At 44.4% G+C, this 18,650-nt stretch overlaps 1 protein-coding gene across 3 annotated transcripts in view; it reads right to left on the minus strand.

Annotated features, from left to right (window-relative positions):
- Positions 1–18,650, minus strand: part of CCNK (cyclin K) — a 28,727-nt gene that overhangs the window by 5,609 nt on the left and 4,468 nt on the right. For all 3 annotated transcript variants that reach the window (XM_055418515.2, XM_088829853.1, XM_088829854.1), the window contains exons 2-9: positions 9,206–9,455; positions 8,470–8,551; positions 6,909–7,040; positions 2,904–3,009; positions 2,348–2,405; positions 1,429–1,598; positions 838–1,109; positions 170–203 (exon numbers count right to left, since the gene is read on the minus strand). In XM_055418515.2, the coding sequence (XP_055274490.2) occupies positions 170–203; positions 838–1,109; positions 1,429–1,598; positions 2,348–2,405; positions 2,904–3,009; positions 6,909–7,040; positions 8,470–8,551; positions 9,206–9,402 (1,051 nt within the window). In that variant the 5' untranslated portion in view covers positions 9,403–9,455. The remainder of the gene's footprint in view (positions 1–169; positions 204–837; positions 1,110–1,428; positions 1,599–2,347; positions 2,406–2,903; positions 3,010–6,908; positions 7,041–8,469; positions 8,552–9,205; positions 9,456–18,650) is intronic.

Raw genomic sequence — 18,650 nt, forward strand, 5'->3', positions numbered from 1 at the left:
CAGGGAATACACCGAGAAGACAATGCAGGTATGGTAAAGTTTCTGATGGGCTCCAACGTTAAATTTTAAGGTCCATCTAAATCTGAAAGGAAATGATGTTTTGATTAAGAATCTAAAGTTTCGATAAACATATAAAACTCAAACAGGAAACAGAAGAACAGCAAATTACCTGCTGCCTTGTTCTCTTCTTTGGGAGAAACAACCTGTTACAAAAGAAAATACACAGTGGTTAACCAAGACTCTGAAAAGTAATCATCAGAAAATTCGATTATTCAGGCACTGCAGAATCACAGCCAGAACACGGCCTCAGACAAAAATTAACTTTGGCTTGAACCTGAAGAGCAAACCAAGCACCTGACAGATCATCGTTTCTGCCTCCTTCCTCTCTCCCTTTCAAATCAGACAGAAGGACTAGTTTTTCTGTGCAGTGAGCCCTGAACCCTCCTCAAGCTGTTGGCACCATGGTGAGCAGGGCCTGCCGCCCTGCTTCTGTCCCGCAGGGCTTCCCCCTACCGTGGGGAGGGGCCTTTAAAGATACCCCATGTCAGTGACAGACCGTGGAGATGCCTACCCCAGCAGTCAAGTGTGCGGACGTGCAAATGACCCCTGGCAGGTTCTGGGGCCCCGGCACAGCAACAGCAGTGGCTGGAAGACAGAGCTGCCCTGGCTCCCAGAGGCCTCCCCTCCCACACCAGAGATCCAGCTGCCCACGGACATGCAGTTCCGGGTGATCCTTCAGCAAGGGGAACACGTTCAGTGTGTGTGTGCGCGCACGTGTGTTGAGAGGGGGCTTTGCCATGGGGAGCCGGCTGCCCCGTGCTGAGCCGGCGCACTCACCACGGCTCGCTTCGCCTGCCGGGGGGGACTAGGCTGCGGGGACGGTTTCTTGGGTGGCTGGGTGGGCGGCGGCGGCGGCGGCTGGGCCGGCTGCTGCGAGTCCTTCTGTGGGGGCTGGGGTGGCTCTGGGGCTGGAGGCGGCTGTGGCGGTGGCCCTGGTGGCACTTGCGGTGTAGGCTGGAGAGAGGGGGGCTGCTGCAGCTGCTGGGGGGTGTGGTGAGGCATCTGTTGCTTCCCTTGCGAGTACAGATCCAGGATTTGGTGGCAGATGTCTAAACGAGAGGCAACAACTGCGTTCCTCACAAGGTGACGTTTTAAAATCCCCCCGTGTCCCTTGCAGCCATGATGCCCCTACAAGGACCGTTATGCCAGGTCGTATCTGTATTAATAAATCACCCATCTCTGGTGTGTGCAGCACTGGTGTGCATTTTCAGTTCACCAAAACAATGTGCTTGGACAGAATGAACACTTTGTATTAGAGAATTTAATTAAAGAATAGTTTGCATGTACCTACTGGGGAAAATCCATTCTTGGGACTAAGGCTCCCAGAGAAGAATGATCAGCTGGCAGAAAGGTCAGCAAGCCCCGTACCTTCCAAAACATCCACAGGAACATCTTGCACGAACTGCTCCCACCATCTCCTGTACATGGGTTTGGAGGTCCATTCCTGTATTTCAAATTTGCACAAACGTCCCGCAAGATACATCACCGCCACTGCTATGATCTCTGGTTCCCACTGTAGTGACAAGGTCGTGCAGAGACTAGTTCAACCAGAAAAAGAGGTGATTTGACTTGGATGAGCAAACACTTATGACTAACCACATGCATGGAGATTAGATGCTGTATCCAAATGTCTGTTTGCTTATAATCCCCTATACATGATCAAATACAGTATTATTAATAAGCACGTTTTTAGCCTTCTAAACGTACTGAAATGAGTTACTTAACTACAGCTACTAATCTGTCTGTTCGTTAAAGAGGCAGAATTCCAGCACATTCAGAAATTGCTATGTCGTGAAATACGAGTGAAATTGCTTAAGTTCTTAAGTGGCTGGAATCCTGGTGCTGACCCTTCTCCTCACGTGAGGTAATGCTACTCGTGGGCATTGTTCCCCATATAGTACCTCATTAGATCTCTGGGCTACAAGAACATCAAGGCTCTAGAACCATCACAAAAGTATAAAACTGCAGATACATACTATGCAACTTTTGCAAAATCAAATGGATTTAAGTATTTACTCGTCAAAATTCTCTAGTATATTGTGTTGGACTTCTGTTTCAAGCTGGTGGTAAGGCTTCAGCATCCTGTACCACCATGACGTAACAGGTTACCCCTCTGCTGGGAAGCAGATGACCTGGACTTTATTTAACCCCAGCTCTGCCGTGTACTGGACCCTAAAGCTGGGGCAAGTCAGTTTCCTCACTACAAAATAAGGGGTTTGGGTTAGATGACACATGAAGTCCCTGCCTGTTTGAAAACACCATTTTAAACCAATGTGAACACGTGTACCTGTCATTGACAAATGTCCATGCCATTTGAACCAATTTCTGAATTTTGTTTTTGTCACCTAGAGATGGGAAAGAGAAGGCAAATTAGTAGCAATAGAAAGAAAAAACAATGCACAAGAGGCAACAAGTACTTATTTAAAGTCTACCGTGTGCTCAGCAGCAGTCCTAACACACAGCAAAGAGCTGCTACAGGGGAGCCAAAGACAGACGAGCGGGCCCAGGTCCTACCTCTGCTCTCTTTCCACATGACCCACGCTGAACCACCATTTATGGGAAACCTGGCTCTGAGGCTGATTTTATTAGGTTATTTAAAAAATTCTGACTCATTTTCCTGCCTCATATCACTTGGCAACTGGATGACAGAGTCTGTTTATACATAAAAGGAAACAGCATTAGCAGCTATAATATGAATTGTCTGCCAAGCTATGGCCTGGGTACTTCACACACTGAACTTTCTGCTTTTCTCTCTTGAAAAGTGTAATCTTGAGTGTCATCAAATTATTATACAGATGATTTTAGAATGAAGAGGTTCTCTTCATCATGTTTTTTCTTCTCACCTTTGAGTTGTTTTGCATACTTGAGTAGGAATTGGTACGGATGTTCTACCTGTAAATCAAACTTTATGGTCTGCAGTAAGATTCTCTCCAGAACCATTACTTCTTCCTAAAAATGAAATAACAAATGCTGGGGTAGTAATTTTAACCACAGGTCTGAAACAGCATTAAAAGAGTGAGTTTTCCTTTTATTCTCTCTCCCAAGTTCTATTTTAGAAACTATTTTTCATTCCCTTTCTCCTCTCTCCCACTCAGGCCTTTAACCTGCTCAGGAGATGAAAACATTCTCAAAAGAACTACAAGTAGGAAAACAAAACAATCAGAGTTAATTTTTAAGACTATTGGAAACAAACGTTCTCAGAAACGTTATTACTTTCAATACACATGTAACCCCTTTACAAAATAGATCTTTATAGATACATTAATAAACCTTGGTTTCCTTCCAAGCCTCCATTAAAAAACGCAATCTTTCAGGCATTTACACTGAAAATTTTAAGCAAGAAAGATTATAACAGTGGCAGCTTCATGCATTCCTGGACAGTGAATTGTACGAGTTAAAAGTGTGCGTGTGTGAACGAGGCACATCATTACTGTGTTTTAATCTTTCACCTTCCTGAAACAGGCTTTCCCAATGTCATTTATTGAATAAATCATCATTTTCTCTTTTATCAAACTACATCCTAAGCTACCTATACATATACATGTGTGCTCACATACAATCTTTTTTTTTGTTCAAGGATCTGTTTGTCTATTTCTGTACCAGGACCAAAGAGATTAAATATTTGGAAGGGACAGTTCAATTATTACTTCTCTTTTAAAAAACGTTTCTTGTTTTTGCATGTTCTCCCTAACACCTGCATTTAAATATAATTTTATTTGATACCGTTCTAGAAAAAAGTGAAGGCCACTATGTTCTGATTGGGAACTCACAGATTTATAGAATGGACCTTTTAATTACACTGTATCTTCCTATCAAAAATTTGTTTATGAAAATCTTCTTTCTAGTCCTTTCATAGTTCTAAAGTCTCCCAGCCCCAACATGGTTTCCATAAATTTCTTTTAAGGTTTATTCCTGGATATATTATATTACTGCTGTTACTGTAAATGGGATCTCTTTTGATAATACTTCCTAACTAGTTAATAAACAAGAACTTCTTGAATTCAACCGCTGTACAGTCTGACTGAGCATTTACATTAAGACAATTTCACTTGATTGTAAAATACTATCAATATGCTCTGTGTGGCAAGAACAGTTAGAATCACTTGTTTGAGTTGAAGAAGAAAGGGTTTTCGAGAGACTGACAACCTCATCGTTAATAGTTACATAAATCTGTTAACTCTGGGAAGAGAAGCCATGTAGTTAGCTGGTTTTAGGTTCAAGTATGGAATCAGTTCACAGGATGCAGAGGATTCTATCACCAGAGTTATTTCAGATGGCAAGGCAGGCAGGGTGCATGTGCTCCCACCCGTTTCCCAAGTGTTCTCTCCGGAGTTTTTTCAAGTCTTTAACACTTTCATACAGTATGAAAAAAAAAAAGATCCCACCATCACTGTCTCCTCCATCCCAACCCCTCAGCGTTTTTGTCACCACCTGTTTCCCAGAAGCGTCGTTGTGTCTTCTCAATTTGGGAACACTCTTTAACCAGTGTCCAGACTGTAGCCCATACAGTATAGTATTATGAGACAGCTCAAGGCCTGGCCTCCCTTTGTGTTTCAGATACTCAATTAAAGGGGTAATTATAGGTCTGGGTGCCAACATCATCCCTCGGGGAACTTCCCCTCAGTCCCACACTACCTGTCTGGAGCACCTGCCTAGGTTCCCAGATGGAAAGCCCTCACCACACCTTTTAATAACCTTTCACAGCATTTATCACAACTCAAGCAGATCACTGGCTATCTGAATATTTGATTATAAAATCTATCCCACTACTCGACTGTAAAATCCATGAGAGCAAAGGCCATGCCTGTTTTGCTACCTGTGAGTGTTAGTCGCTCAGTCGTGACCGACTCTGCGACCCCATTGACTGAAGCCCACCAGGCTACTCTGTCCATGGGATTTTCCAGGCAAGGGTATGGAGTGGGTTGCCATTTCCTTCTCCAGGGGATCTTCCTGACCCAGGGATCGAACCCAGGTCTCCTGCACTGCAGGCAGATTCTTTACTGGCTGAGCTACGAGGGAAGCCCTACTGCTACCTATGTCTAGTGCTTAACACAGAGCCTGGAACAAGTGTTATCTGAGTACATGAGAGGTTAACCTAACAGGGAGAAATCGCACAGTTCGGGCCAAGTTTATTAGGACGTGATTCAGGGCCTTATTTTTCTTATGTGCTTCCATGGCCTCCCTCCAAACCGCCCTCCTCTCCTCTCCTCTCCATCGACAGTGCCAATCACAGTGTCCTCACTGCTCCCAGACCCAGGTTCTTTCCTTTGGCCCCGACACCCAGTCAGGTGTAGGGAGACTGCATGTGAGAAAGCAGAGTGTGGGCTACAAAGCCCCTCTACCCACGTGGGTCAAGCTGGCCTGCATTAAAAGCTTGATGAGCAAGGCCATTCCCCACTTGCTGGCTTCTGCGGACTGAGCCGCAGAACTTCTGCCTCGCTGTGTCTGGTCAGGGTCTCAGGTTCCTGATGTGCTGGTACAGGGGGTTAAGGTCGAGAGTAGAAGAGGACTCCTCCAAAGGCACCTTGGAAAGCACATATCAGTGGCTGCAGCTTCCAGATCTTTGTGACTCCTCCTGAGTAACCACGGCTCGTTAGACACAGGGTCCTTCTGCCCCTGTGACCAGACCTGACTAAAGCACAATCCATTTCCACAAAAGTCTCTGTGCTCCGTGAAAATAAAAAAACCTATGGCATCAGAAATATCTGATGCTACATTACTTCCATAAAATACATTTTTGACCACTGTCAGTTATGAGTTTCTCATAGGTTCACATTTTTATAAACAAGTGAATGTTAAGTTCAAGGGACAGGGTTACCCACATTGACAATACTTACACAAAGGACCACCACTGTGCAAAAGCATTGTGGCCTCTGTCACCTCCTCAAAGCGAGAAGAAAAACTAACATGCGTGTTTTATACACACATTCTGTGGGGCGGAGGGAGGGTGACTGCCATGGGAAGCAACAGCAGCTGACTAGGAGAAACAAGGCCGTGGGTGCGCCGAACGTCTGCGACTGGGTCAGCTTTGCAGTTCTGTGATTCTCAGTTTCTCCCCACAACCTCGGTCTGTCATTTAGTCAACAAGTATCTGCTGAACGTCTACTCAGTCCAGCCAGGAGAGAACACTAGGTACCAGGCAGAACAGACAGGGTCTGAGCTCTCACAGACTACAACTGAGAAAAGGAATACTCTTTGTGTGATGACCTGGTTAAAAAAATCTATGCAACTATGAGCTGTGATAAATATCATAAAGGATAACTCTCATCAGTGCTACAAGGACCATAACGGGAGATCCTGACAAGAACAGGGAAGCAGGAGAGCTGCTACCAGTCCCTGAAAGCGGTCCTTTGAGAACATCATCAGAGTGTGTACAGAGGTTGTGCAGCACTTCCGGACAGCAGCAGGTGCTGTGGGGGAGGGACAGGATGCACAGTCTATTACTCTGGGTGTCTGCAAACGCTCGTGTCTCCCAGCATTCTTGGGAAGCAAAAGGCATGCAGCATGTGTACATACAGCACCTGTGCTTTCTGTCCGCCTAGAAGCCGGCTAAAGAGGAACCCCAGAAGCCAAACCGCTTCTGGGCCTAAGAGTGCGAACGGCCACAAGAGAACTTTGCTCCCACTGGTTCTATATGCTGTTGCTCCTAACGGGCTTGGAAGCTGACAGAGCACATCAGCAGCTGCCACCTAAGTGCAGGGTACGTTATCCCGACTCCTTACTCACAGAAGCAAGGAAGAGCATCCTCTGTATGCAGACACTGGGGCCACAGCCATTGTCAACACAAGGATCTGCCACAATGCTGCCCTGAGGAATCAAGACCTGAGCACAGAAGTTATGATTCTTACCTTTGGGTCATCTCCAAACTGGCCAAACTGTACATCATTTAATAAACTCCGTGCTGTCTTGATGATATCTTTGCATTTTTTTGGTGTTTCTTCTACTTTCCCAGCCAGAAAGAGACAACAGGCTCCCGTCACCTAAAAGGAAGACAAAAGCTCCTGATCTCACTATCAAGGCTCACCCAGAAACAGAAGGATTTGGGGCCTTTACAATCAACCGGGGCGCTCCCTTCCTGTCTTGCTCTTCTCATTCACAAACACCAGGGCACTCTAAAAGCCTGGAGGAAAATCCACATACAGACATTCCATCCTGCGACCTCCAATTCGGCTTCACAAATTATTTTAAATATATTTTTCTGAATAAAATGCCATGGAAGTCATGTAGACAGAAAAGTCACAGAAACAAACTTTCTTTTTGTGCTGTGCTCTTAGAGACACTGCCTCCCTGACCAGCAGCCTTGCTGCAGAGAGTGTTCACCCTGTACCACGGCCCGCACTCTCTCCTTCCTCCTGCTGCCTGACTCCTGGGTCAGCTCCTCCGTCCCTGTGACCTTCTCACTGCTCTGTCTCCAGCTTTCCTTTGCCTGCTTGCTATTCTATGTGCCCCTCCATTCACGGAATCCTGACCACATGTTACACAGCAGTCAGGTGCTGTGCTGGAGGACAAAGCGGATCCTGACACGGTCTCTCCCCTGAGAATATCACAAACCAGTGAGGAAGAGATGCGTGCAAAACTAAGTAAATCTCAGCAAAAGGAAGAAGCCCCAGCAGACTGACTTCCTGTTATGTCTAACTCTGTCTTCTTCATAAAACCCTCCCGTCGCGTCAGCTGACCCACTAAAGTCACACTTCCCCGGACTGGAATTCAAGGCCCACAAGAGTCTAGCTCAGACTACTTTTCCACCCAGAGTCCCACCATGCCCTCCCTGCCCATGGGCCTCCTGGCTGGCTGCACACCTCTCCCAGAGCTTGGCTCAGGTTGGTTTCTGGTGGAGGACTGCTCTATCTCAGCACAGCAAGGTCCCACTTGCCGTCAAGGCTTAACTGAGGGCTGGCACCTCCTCCCTGGCACTTCCCCGACTTCTCCACGATGCAGCGAACCCCTCCCCGTGAAACGCTAGCCTTCTGTGCCTCTCCCACGGCCTGCTCTCTACTGCGTGCTTTGCATTCATCAGACCCGCTGTCCTGACCGGAAACTACTTGAGGTGGACTCTCCCACAGGGCAGGTTTAAAAAGTAACTGAAGACTCACTGACAGGGAACAAGGAACTCCTATGGCTTCTTGGCCTTTGCCAGCTCTCAACCCTAAGGCCAATCTTATCTTGGGAAAAGTAACAAGGAAGTAAAGTACACGAAGTACAACATGATTATGGTTCATACTGACCTAAATAAAAAAGTCAAAAAATATTGTAATACAGTTAATTGGGAAAAAACAAAGTCTGAACTTGGTTTTGTTTATACATAGTATGTACCATACAAAAATGAAAGGAGAGGCTACAATCTGTCCACTGAACTGTGCAGAAATAATAACACGTGACTGAGAATTACAGCAGACTTAAAATGCTTACGTATCTCGGAAACTGCTTGAAGGAGTGGAACATATAGAAGCGATGGAAATAAATTATCCCAGTCGCCAGGGTGTCGTAGTGCCTGTTGCTCTGGTTAAGGACTTGGGCCACGAGTCAGGTCTTCATTAAATGCAGAGAAACAATAAGAGCAAACAATAACAGCAAGAGAAGTGGGAAGGCAAAGATTATCAGACAAAGCAGGTGAGTGCGAGCGAGTCTCATGGTGTCAGGGCTCTGGTACAAGCTGCAGCCTGTGCTTTAGTAAGGTGTGTGTGCTGTGTGCTCAGTTATGTCCGACTCTGTGTGACCCCATGGACTGCAGCCTGTGAGGCTTCTCTGTCCCTGGGATTCTCCAGGCAAGAATACTGGAGTGGGCTGCCATGCCCTCCTCCAGGGGACCTTCCCAACCCAGGGACTGGACCTGCATCTTCTGCATTGGCAGGTGGGTTCTTTAGCAGTGAGCCACCTGGGGAGCTTTAATAAGGCAGGGCTTCACTGTCCTTAGATATACTTCATCTATGATCAGTGGGTGCTACTTCCCATCCCGGTGGCCACAAGCTCAGTGGCTAAATCCACACATTTAAATGGTAAAAAAGAAATAGGCAGCATTTAAGTAAGAAAGATATGTAAAAGCTGTTTTAGTCAGGGATGTTGCTCTTTCATCTGTAACGCCTAGTTTAATTTTTGGTGGTGGTGGTGGGGAGCCCATCTATTGTAGATTCCAGAAACAGGATACAGTCCCAAACGTGTGCCCACATCAAAGATGAACCGTGCCCCTTCTCGGCGGTACCGGGCCTCAGTGGCCGGATCAAGTCCTTCCAGCTGTGAGGGTGTATGAGCCAAGTCTTTTTTATCCCAGTACCAACATGGTTTTGTGTGGTCCAGGTTTGCTGAGGTTACTGAAGGGCTTGAATTTTCTTTATTCTCCTTCATTTATTGAAGTAGACTTGTTCTTTTCAAAAGACTTTCGGAAAAATGTTAGAATCCTGAGAAAAAGAGAAAAAGTAATGTTGGAAAGGGATACCTCACATTAAACAATCTCCATCATTATAAAAAATCTACAATCATAGATTTGCACTTGATAAATCCCCAATAGAAGACACACTGCTGATTGGCATTTAGAAGACCAGGCTCATCTCCAAACACAATTTAACACGTAAGTGACCCGTAGTACGATAAATCCCGTATGTCACAGCTTAAAAAGAAGAGCATGTGTCTCATTTCTTTCTGCCTTTCCTCTTTAGATAGAGCTCCCTCGTGCTGGTCTACATTCTGTTCTTCAGTAAAACCCAGGTGTCCTAACCCAAAAGATTTATGCTCCAAAATTTTCCATTTCTTCCATCCAGCATCCTATAAAATTTCCCCGTTTTTAGTTTACTTGATTCCATTTAGGTACTTTCACTTAGAAAAGCCACCATACTGGATGGATTAATACCTGAACAAGCCACTGAACACAGCAATGTAGATCAGGTATGGGTGTAGTGATCTGGGGGGAGACAGTGGAGGGAGGTGATCTATAAGGGAGAGAAGAAGTGCTTTTAAATTTTTCTTGCTTTCATCCCCTTCTCTTTCATTCAGAATGAAAAAATTCTCTAAAACCTCTAAGCTGAAAAAAGAAACCAATAAATAAGGATTCTCACCTAGAGATCATTGTAATATGTAAATTATTTGTAAATTGGATCAGAAAACAGGAATTTTCGTACAGGGCAGAGAAAAGGGTCTAAAGAGGCAGCTAGAACCAGATTGGTCTGGTTCAGCAAGAAAACAGAATCCGGGCAGCCAGGCTCTGGATCAGGGCCTTCAGTTAATCTGGAAACCTAACTTTTCCAGTGCGCCACACCTATCTCTGGTTGGAAAAGTGACAGGGGGCGGACTGCTCTCCTCGTACCTGCGAGCTGTAAAGAGAATGTGGTCCTCCTCCAAGAGGAAGAATGAAGTACTACCTGGAGACAAGTAATCTTCCTGAACTAATTTACGCTCTGTGTGACTGAATTGGGCAATGGGTGGGGGCTGGGGGAGACTGGTTTACTAAAGCCTCAGTATATATGAAGAGTTCATCATCAGATGCTTAGTAAAATGAAGAGTTGGTTTTTTCTTAATCTTTGATCTCATTTACATATATGTTTCCTTTGCACCGAAAAACTTGATCTTCAGTTGTACCATTTATTTGCTTTATCTTATAATATACCCAGAAAATGGTATATCTCAGATGTCGTACTGAGATATCATTTCTCACCCATCAGATTGGCAAAAAGCCCAAAAGTTTGACAATATATTCTGCTGGCAAGGCCGGAGAAAAGCAAGTAACCTCATATGCTGCTGGTGGGGGTACAAAATGGAACAACTCTCACAGCGGGGAATCTGGCAATATGTAACAAAATTGCAGCAGCATTTGCTCTTTGATTTAGCAGTTCCACTTCCAAGTATCTACTCTGACAATATCATCACAAATAGGAGACAAAGGTGCACAAGATCATTCAAAGTATTGTTTATAACAGCAAAAACTGTAGGCAATGCAAATGCCCATCATTAGGGCACTAGCTGAATAATATGGTACACTAACACAAATGGCATGCCACGCAGCTATTATGACAGACTGAGAAAGATCTTTAATTATGGGTGTGGAGAAATTTCCAGGATCAGCATACATGGTTACTAACATTAGTATGTATCTATGCAAAGAAAAGGGGAAGTAAGAATAGATATCTTTACTTAAAAAAAAAAAAAGAATAAAAAAACTGGTTACCAGTAGGGAATGGGAGAACAGAATGGAAAGAACTGGGATGGGAATGAGATTTCTCTGAGTACATCTTTCTATATGGCTTTCACTCGAAAACAACAACCTTTTATTTAAAAGTAATTTTAGATTTATAGAAGAGTTGTAAAGACAGTTGTAAAGGTGAATTTTTGTATATCCTAAACCAGCTTCCCTTAAAAAATTAATTTGGAAACTTACTAACTACACTACGTAGCCTTGACTTGGATTTTGAATTTTCCCGGAAACCTGTTTTCCGTCCCAGGATCTACTCCAGGATGCTACACTGAACTCAGGGCTCACTAATGCTTCTCATGTCTCCCTTGTTTATCTTGACCCTCTGAGTTGTGAAGTGCACTAGAAGACATGAAATGTCTTGATTTAGGTCTGTCTGGTATTTTCCTGTTAATAGAGTGGAGTTCTGAAAGTCACTATTTCTCACTTTCTATCGTCTATTCTTTAAAAGTGAGTCCCAAGGTCTAGGCCACACTCTAGGGTAAGGAAAATAAGGGAATTAAGCGCCACTGCCTGAAGGAGTTGTACTGAAGAATGTGTGTGGACCTATGTCAAAACTGCTGCTAAGTCACTCCAGTCGTGTCCGACTCTGTGCGACCCCATAGAGGGCAGCCCACCAGGCTCCCCCATCCCTGGGATTCTCCAGGCAAGAACACTGGAGTGGGCTGCCATTGCCTTCTCTGACATGTCAAAACTACTGCAGGATAAATGTCTAGGGAGGCGGTGGGGGGGCGGGGAGGGAGGAGTATTTTGCAATGCAAAATAGTATGCAAAGTACCTGTTTCTCCTAGAAGTATCACCTATTAATTTTAGCATTCCTCGGAGGATCTTGCCTGCAACCATTACCGTGGTGTTCTAGTGGCGATTTTCTATTTCTTTTCTTCCTTCAACATCACTTGGAGTTCTTTTGTAAGAAAGATTTGTTCCTTCTCCCTCATTTATTTATTTGACCGTTTATTTAAACAAGGATGGGCTCATCAACAATTATCTTATTCTTTGAGTTATAATCCCACCACTACCATTATTTGCTGCTCCCACTGGTCCAGTTTACAGCCACTGGAAACAGCTCTTTCAGGCTAGCTCCTGAGTCCTAAAAATCAAAGTTACAAAAGGACTCAGGAGCCAGCCTTAAGGGCATTACAGCATACAAAAAGAAAAGTAAACCGATTTTAAGCGTATAGCCTATGAATTTTCACAACGTGAACATGTTTGTGTAGCACCGTCCAGTCGGTAAGTAGAATATTACCAAACCCCAGCAGTTCTCATTCCTCTCCCAATCGCCAGCTCCGGAAAGATAGCCACCGTCTTGGCTTCTATTCCCGTCCTGTTTCTAAAGGACGGGAATGAGACATGACTGCTCTGTTACAACCGGCTGCTTTTGCTCAATAATACGTCTGTGGGGTTCGTCCTTGTCGCATCCTCATTATCGTGCAGCAGGGGTTTTCAACCTGGGGTGAATTCGCCCCCCAGGGCACATGTTTTGCATGTGCATGTCGCAGTGTTTTGGTGGTCATAACTGGGGGGCTGCTGCTGGCATCCAGTGGCTAGAGGTCATGAATATAGCTGAGCATTTTTTTTAACGCACAGAAGAAATCTCTCACAACAAGGAATTAACTGTGCTGAAGCTGAGAAGCTCTGCTGCACGGTATTCTATTCTGTGAATATAATGGTTTTCTACTGTGGATGAACACTTGAGATGTCTCTGGTTTTCAATTATTAATAACAGTAATAAACATTCGTGTGCATTCTTGTAGAGCAGACGGCAACTGACCAGTTGGCTGAGGGGATAGACATCTCAGCATATCTGTAATTTGTTCACAGTACACTAGTTGGGAGTCTTTAAGACGTATTACAATAACAGTTCTCCATGTTCATTCAAATATTTTCCCCATATTCATTCAAATATGTCTCTATATTTAATCAAATGTTTTCTGCACATATACTACGAGCCAGGCTTCAATGACACAGCAGGAAACAAGAGAGGCAAGCTCTCAACCCCACCAGAAGCTTACATTCTACACAGACACAAAGAGAAACAGATATGTCAGTGTCTATCAGGGAGTCCCAGTGTCCAGGAAAACAATAAAGCATGGTAGGGTGGGCCGGGGTGATGCCTCAGGGGCAGTTTAGAGACATGCTGAAGGAAGACCAGTCAGAAGACTGTAACAGCTGCAGAAACAATGCCGAGCAAGGCCTCGGCCCCACAAATGGCCGTGGGAGAAAGACGGGCATCACAACTGGCCACGAAGCAAAGAACAGCAAGAGACGACTCAAGTCTGCTTTACTCTCAGAGAAGGGTAATATTGAAGAGAAAAATGGAGAAGAGAAAGTTTTGTTTTTTAAATTGAAGTACAGTTGACAAAACTCTTTCTCTTCCCCATTTTTCTCTTCAATATTACCTTCTCTGAGAGTGAAGTTAATTTTGGCCTTCCTTGTGGCTGAGCTAATAAAGAATCTCCATGCAATGCGGGAAGACCTGGGTTCGATCCCTGGGTTGGGAAGATCCCCTGGAGAAGGGAAAGGCTATCCACTCCAGTATTCTGGCCTGGAGAATGCTATGGACTGTATAGCCCATGGGGTTGCAAAGAGTCTGACAGGACTGAGCGACTTTGACTTTCACAGTTAATTTGCTATGTTTCAAGTGTGGAAAAAAAAGTTGGTTTTGATAGAGGAGGGAAAGAATGTGGTTCTACAATTATTAGATACTTGTGCGGAAATAACCACCAGACCCATAAACAGGGCTACTGAAATCTAGAAGGGATTTACCTATACAGAAGTGACCGATAACGTCATGTTCATAGACAGAAGGGTGGAGAGTGAAGACAGGGACACAGCTCTGAAGAACTTTAGGAGCAGGAAGGACAGAAAGGGAAGGCATGGTCAAAAGGCAGGGAAATCTGCACCCTTAATTACATAAGAAATCAAGGGAATACCAGCTTTAAGTAAGAGGCAGTAGCCAACAGCAGCAAATGCTAAAGAAAAACCAAAGGACAGGAATTAAGACAAGGTTACTAGGACTGGTGATTAGTTATGAAACATTAGAAGTTCAGTGTAGTGGTGGCTGCACAACTCACTGACTTGTACATTTTTAAATGGGTGATTTGTATGATATGTGAATTGTATCGAAACTCTTAATACTTTGGCCACCTCATGCGACAAGTTGACTCACTGGAAAAGACTCTGATTGATGCTGGGAAGGATTGGGGGCGGGAGGAGAAGGAGACGACAGAGAATGAGATGGCTGGATGGCATCACCGACTCTGTGGACATGCGTTTGAGTGAACTCCGGGAGTTGGTGATGGACAGGGAGGCCTGGCGTGCTGTGATTCATGGGGTCGCAAAGAGTCAGACACGACTGAGCGACTGAACTGAACTGAGAGCAGACATATACACATGTGTAAATAGAAGAAACTTTCTGGAGGTGCAGTAGGGCAGAAGGAAAACTGTATGGGTGATGAAGAATGAACAGGCTATAAAACAGGTTATTGTTTCTTCAGCATAGAGGAGAATGAAGGATGTCGGTAGCCAGAAGGAGTCACTACAAGAGGCTGAGCAAGCCACTGCGCGGTTAAGGGGCCAAGAGATAATAAAAAGCCTAGGGATAATAAAAAAAATCATTTAAGGGGGAGAAAATAAATCATAAGAGAGCATCTCCATTCTCCTTGGAAAGTGCTAAGACCTCTGCTGAGAAGAGAGGGACGGAGTGGAAAAAAGGGTCAGGAGCAGCAGCAGGGACTAAACAGGGATGGGAAAGAATTCACACCCGTTTTACCTTGCTGTCATCGCCAAAACCCACGCTAACAAGCTACCCTATGTGCTGTTAGACTCCAGGACAGGATGAACAGTAGGCGCAACAGAGCGAACATAAGTCACGTAAACAGAATAGAGACAGTCCTCCAAATCAGTCACCCCCGAAACAGTTCTAACCTCAGTTCTAGAACCCTGTTCCCTATTACTCTCCATTTTTTTTTTCCACAAGACTCTAGAGTGCAGTCCATGACTACTGTAAAATGATGGAGAGATTTATGAGCTCCACGAAGTAAAAATCTCTCTGTAAAAAAGCGGCACATCAAGGCATTTTAACATCTTTCTGGAATGTGCTTTAAATGTATCACTTTAACTGAGAAAAGATTAAATGCATTTTCAACATTTAGAATTACGGATACTTACAGACTGGAATCAACAGTAAAGGCCACTACTCAATTTTCTCATCTGGTACACAGACTGCCTCTAAACAGTAACATTTGATCATTCACTTTCAATTGGCCACTTCCACTGGGACCATAATAGTTGACAAAGCAGCCTATGGTATTGCTAGGTATCAATAACTGGTTTTTACATTACTTTTGCATTAACCTTATATTGATTTTTATCTGTTCTATTCATCCCAGGGATCTGGTACATAGATGGCGCAGAATAACGAATGAAAGAAATCTACCTCTTAATAACTTTGTAGCTCCCACCTAGCCCCCTAAGCCTTGAAAATACCTTTCCCTTATCTACTGATTGACTTTGAATTATGTGAAGACAATTTTTCTTTTCCTTTCTCTTCCGGGTAAAGAAACAGCTGTTTTCTCAATGTGGCTTTTAGTATTTTAAGATTCTCCCTAAACATCAGCAATCAACGTGGAAAACAACATTCCTCATATGATCTGCATAGTATGAGTGAATATACTAATATTCACCAACATGCCCACTGTGTGTCCGCTGAGTTACAGCATGCCCGCAAGCTATGTTTTCTTATCCTCACAATTTATCCCTGAGAAAATGGAGCCAAAGAGACATGAAGCAACTCGCCTAATTCCACAGTTAGTCAATGGGAGAAACACAATTTATCACTAGAGTGAAACACCACCTTTCCCCTCTTTGGGGAAAACTTTATAGTTCACTTCTGTACATGGAACATTACATTATACAACCTTTTTTTTTTTTTCCCAGTCAGGTCTTCTTCATCTCAAACACACACACAACTAAATTTTTGTGAATTCAGTAATTCTTGGCAAATCTACATCTTGTTAATTTTGGTTTATAATTTCAGCCTTTAAGAATGCTTTGAATCTAAGTGTCATCTAACAAACTTGCTAACTATCACTACAGATTTTCAGTACATTTATTAATTTGACAAGCATGCCTCATATATTTAAAGTTGGTAGTAAAAAAAAAGTGATGGAGTGAGAGCAACACCAGAGCCCTGCAGCTTTATCTCCAAAGAACTCTTTTCAAGTTTACATCAACCTATTGATCAACATTTGGGATTTGGTAATTTGAATGGCTATAAATCCATCTAACCAGACCTTATTCATTGTACATTTACCTCTGGTATCTATTACATGAAGTGGGATTATGTTCAGTGCCCTTAGGAAATTATCCCCCATCAGTTAGTAAACTTATAACAAAAGGAAATATGATGTGTCACTAGCTTTCTTTTAACTGAAGCTCTGCCAGTCTGAGGCTTCAGTTTCAGTTCAGTTCAGTCGCTCAGTTGTGTCCGACTCTCCGCGACCCCATGAATCACAGCACGCCAGGCCTCCCTGTCCATCACCAACTCCCGGCTATGAGCCTACTTTTCCAAATACTCAGAAACTCTTTTTGCTCATCCTAAAGATCCTAATATAGATCAGTAATAAGCTCTGGAGTATGACTTCGATGGTGGACTAGAAGAACGTGTGCTCATCTTCTCCTGCAAGAACACCAAAATTTGCAACTAGCTGCTGAACAACTCTTGACAGGAGAATGCTGGATCCCACCAGAGAGATCCTCCACATTAGGGGCAAAGGAGAAGCCCCAACAAGACGGTAGGAGGGGCGAACCTGTGTTTAGAATCAAACCTCACACTCGCCAGAGACACTTAGAGGGCACAAACAAAACCCGTGTGTGCATCAGGACCCAGGGGCCCCACAAGAGACTGAGTTAGACCCGCCTCTGAGTGTGTGAGTGTCTCCTGTGAGGTGTGGATGAGCGGGGGCCGCCGCGGGGACAGGGGCTCTGGCTGCAGCAGATCCGGGAGGAGCAGCACGTGGCATAAATCCTTGTGGAGGAGGCTGCCGTTATCCCCACCATACAGCTGCTGAGCAGACGAGAAAACAATTCTACCAAAGAAGTTCTTGCACTCTTGCGAAAGTTCTAGGGCCCAGCAGATTTCCCAACTTGGGGATCTGGCAAAGGGACTGAGAACCCCCAGGGAATTTGACTTTGAAGGTCAGTGGGATTTGAATACAGAACTTCCACAACACCGGGGAAACAGCCTCTTGGAGGGCACAAACAAAACCTCGTGTGCACCCAGAAGAAAGGAGCAATGACCCCACAAGAGTCTGAGACAGACTTGCCTGTGAGTGTTCAGGAGTCCCTGGCGGACGTGTGGCTTGACAGTCAGGGGCACTGAATACAACAGTCCTGGGAGCTGCAGGGTGCTGGCCTAAGTCCTTTTGAAGGAGGTTTCCATTAATGCAATTACTGCTACCACAGTTTGACCTCAGGCCAAACTGCAGGGAGGGAACACAGCCACACCCATCAGCAGAAAACTGGAGTAAAGATATACTGAGCATGTCCCATGTAGGACCATGCCTTGCAGGGCCATGCCTTGCAGGGCCACCTAAGACAGATGGGTCCTGGCAGAGTTCTGACGAAATGTGGTCCACTGGAGAAGGGAAATGGCAAACTACTTCAGCATTCTTGCCTTGAGAACCCCATGAACAGTATGAAAAGGTGAAAGATGAATTCCTCAGGTCAGTACGTGCCCAATATGCTACTGGAGAAGAGCAAAGAAATAGCTCCAGAAGGAATGAAGAGGCTGAGCCAAAGTGGAAACAACGACCAGTTGTGGGTGTGACTGGTGATGAAAGTAAAGTCTGATGCTGTAAAGAACAGTACTGCATAGGAACCTGGAATGTTAGGTCCATGAATCAAAATAAATTGGATGTGGTCTAACAGGAGATGGCGAGAGTGAACATCAACATTTTAGGAGTCAGTGAGGTAAAATGGACTGGAATGGGTGAATTTGATTCAGATGACCATTATATCGACTACTGTGGACAAGAATCCCTTAGAAGAAATGGAGCAGCCATCGTAGTCAACGAGACAGTCGGAAATGCAATACTTGGGTGCCATCTCAAAACAACAGAATGATCTGTTTGCTTCCAAGGTAAACCATTCAGTATCACAGTAATCCAAGTCTATGCCCTGACCACTAATGTCAAAGAAGCAAAATTTGAGTGGTTCAATGATGATCTACAAAACCTTCTAGAACTAACACCAAAAAAGATATCCTTTTCATCATAGGGGACCGGAATGCAAAAGTAGGAAGTCAAGAGATACCTGGAGTAACAGGCAAGTTTGGCCTTGGAGTACAAAATGAAGTTTTGCCAAGAAAACGCACTGGTCATAGCAGACACCCTCTTCCAACAACAAAAGA

The sequence above is a fragment of the Moschus berezovskii genome, chromosome 21 (assembly GCF_049115385.1).
Source record: "Moschus berezovskii isolate FMDL1 chromosome 21, NW_MosBer_1.0, whole genome shotgun sequence".
In the NCBI taxonomy this organism is placed as follows: domain Eukaryota; kingdom Metazoa; phylum Chordata; class Mammalia; order Artiodactyla; family Moschidae; genus Moschus; species Moschus berezovskii.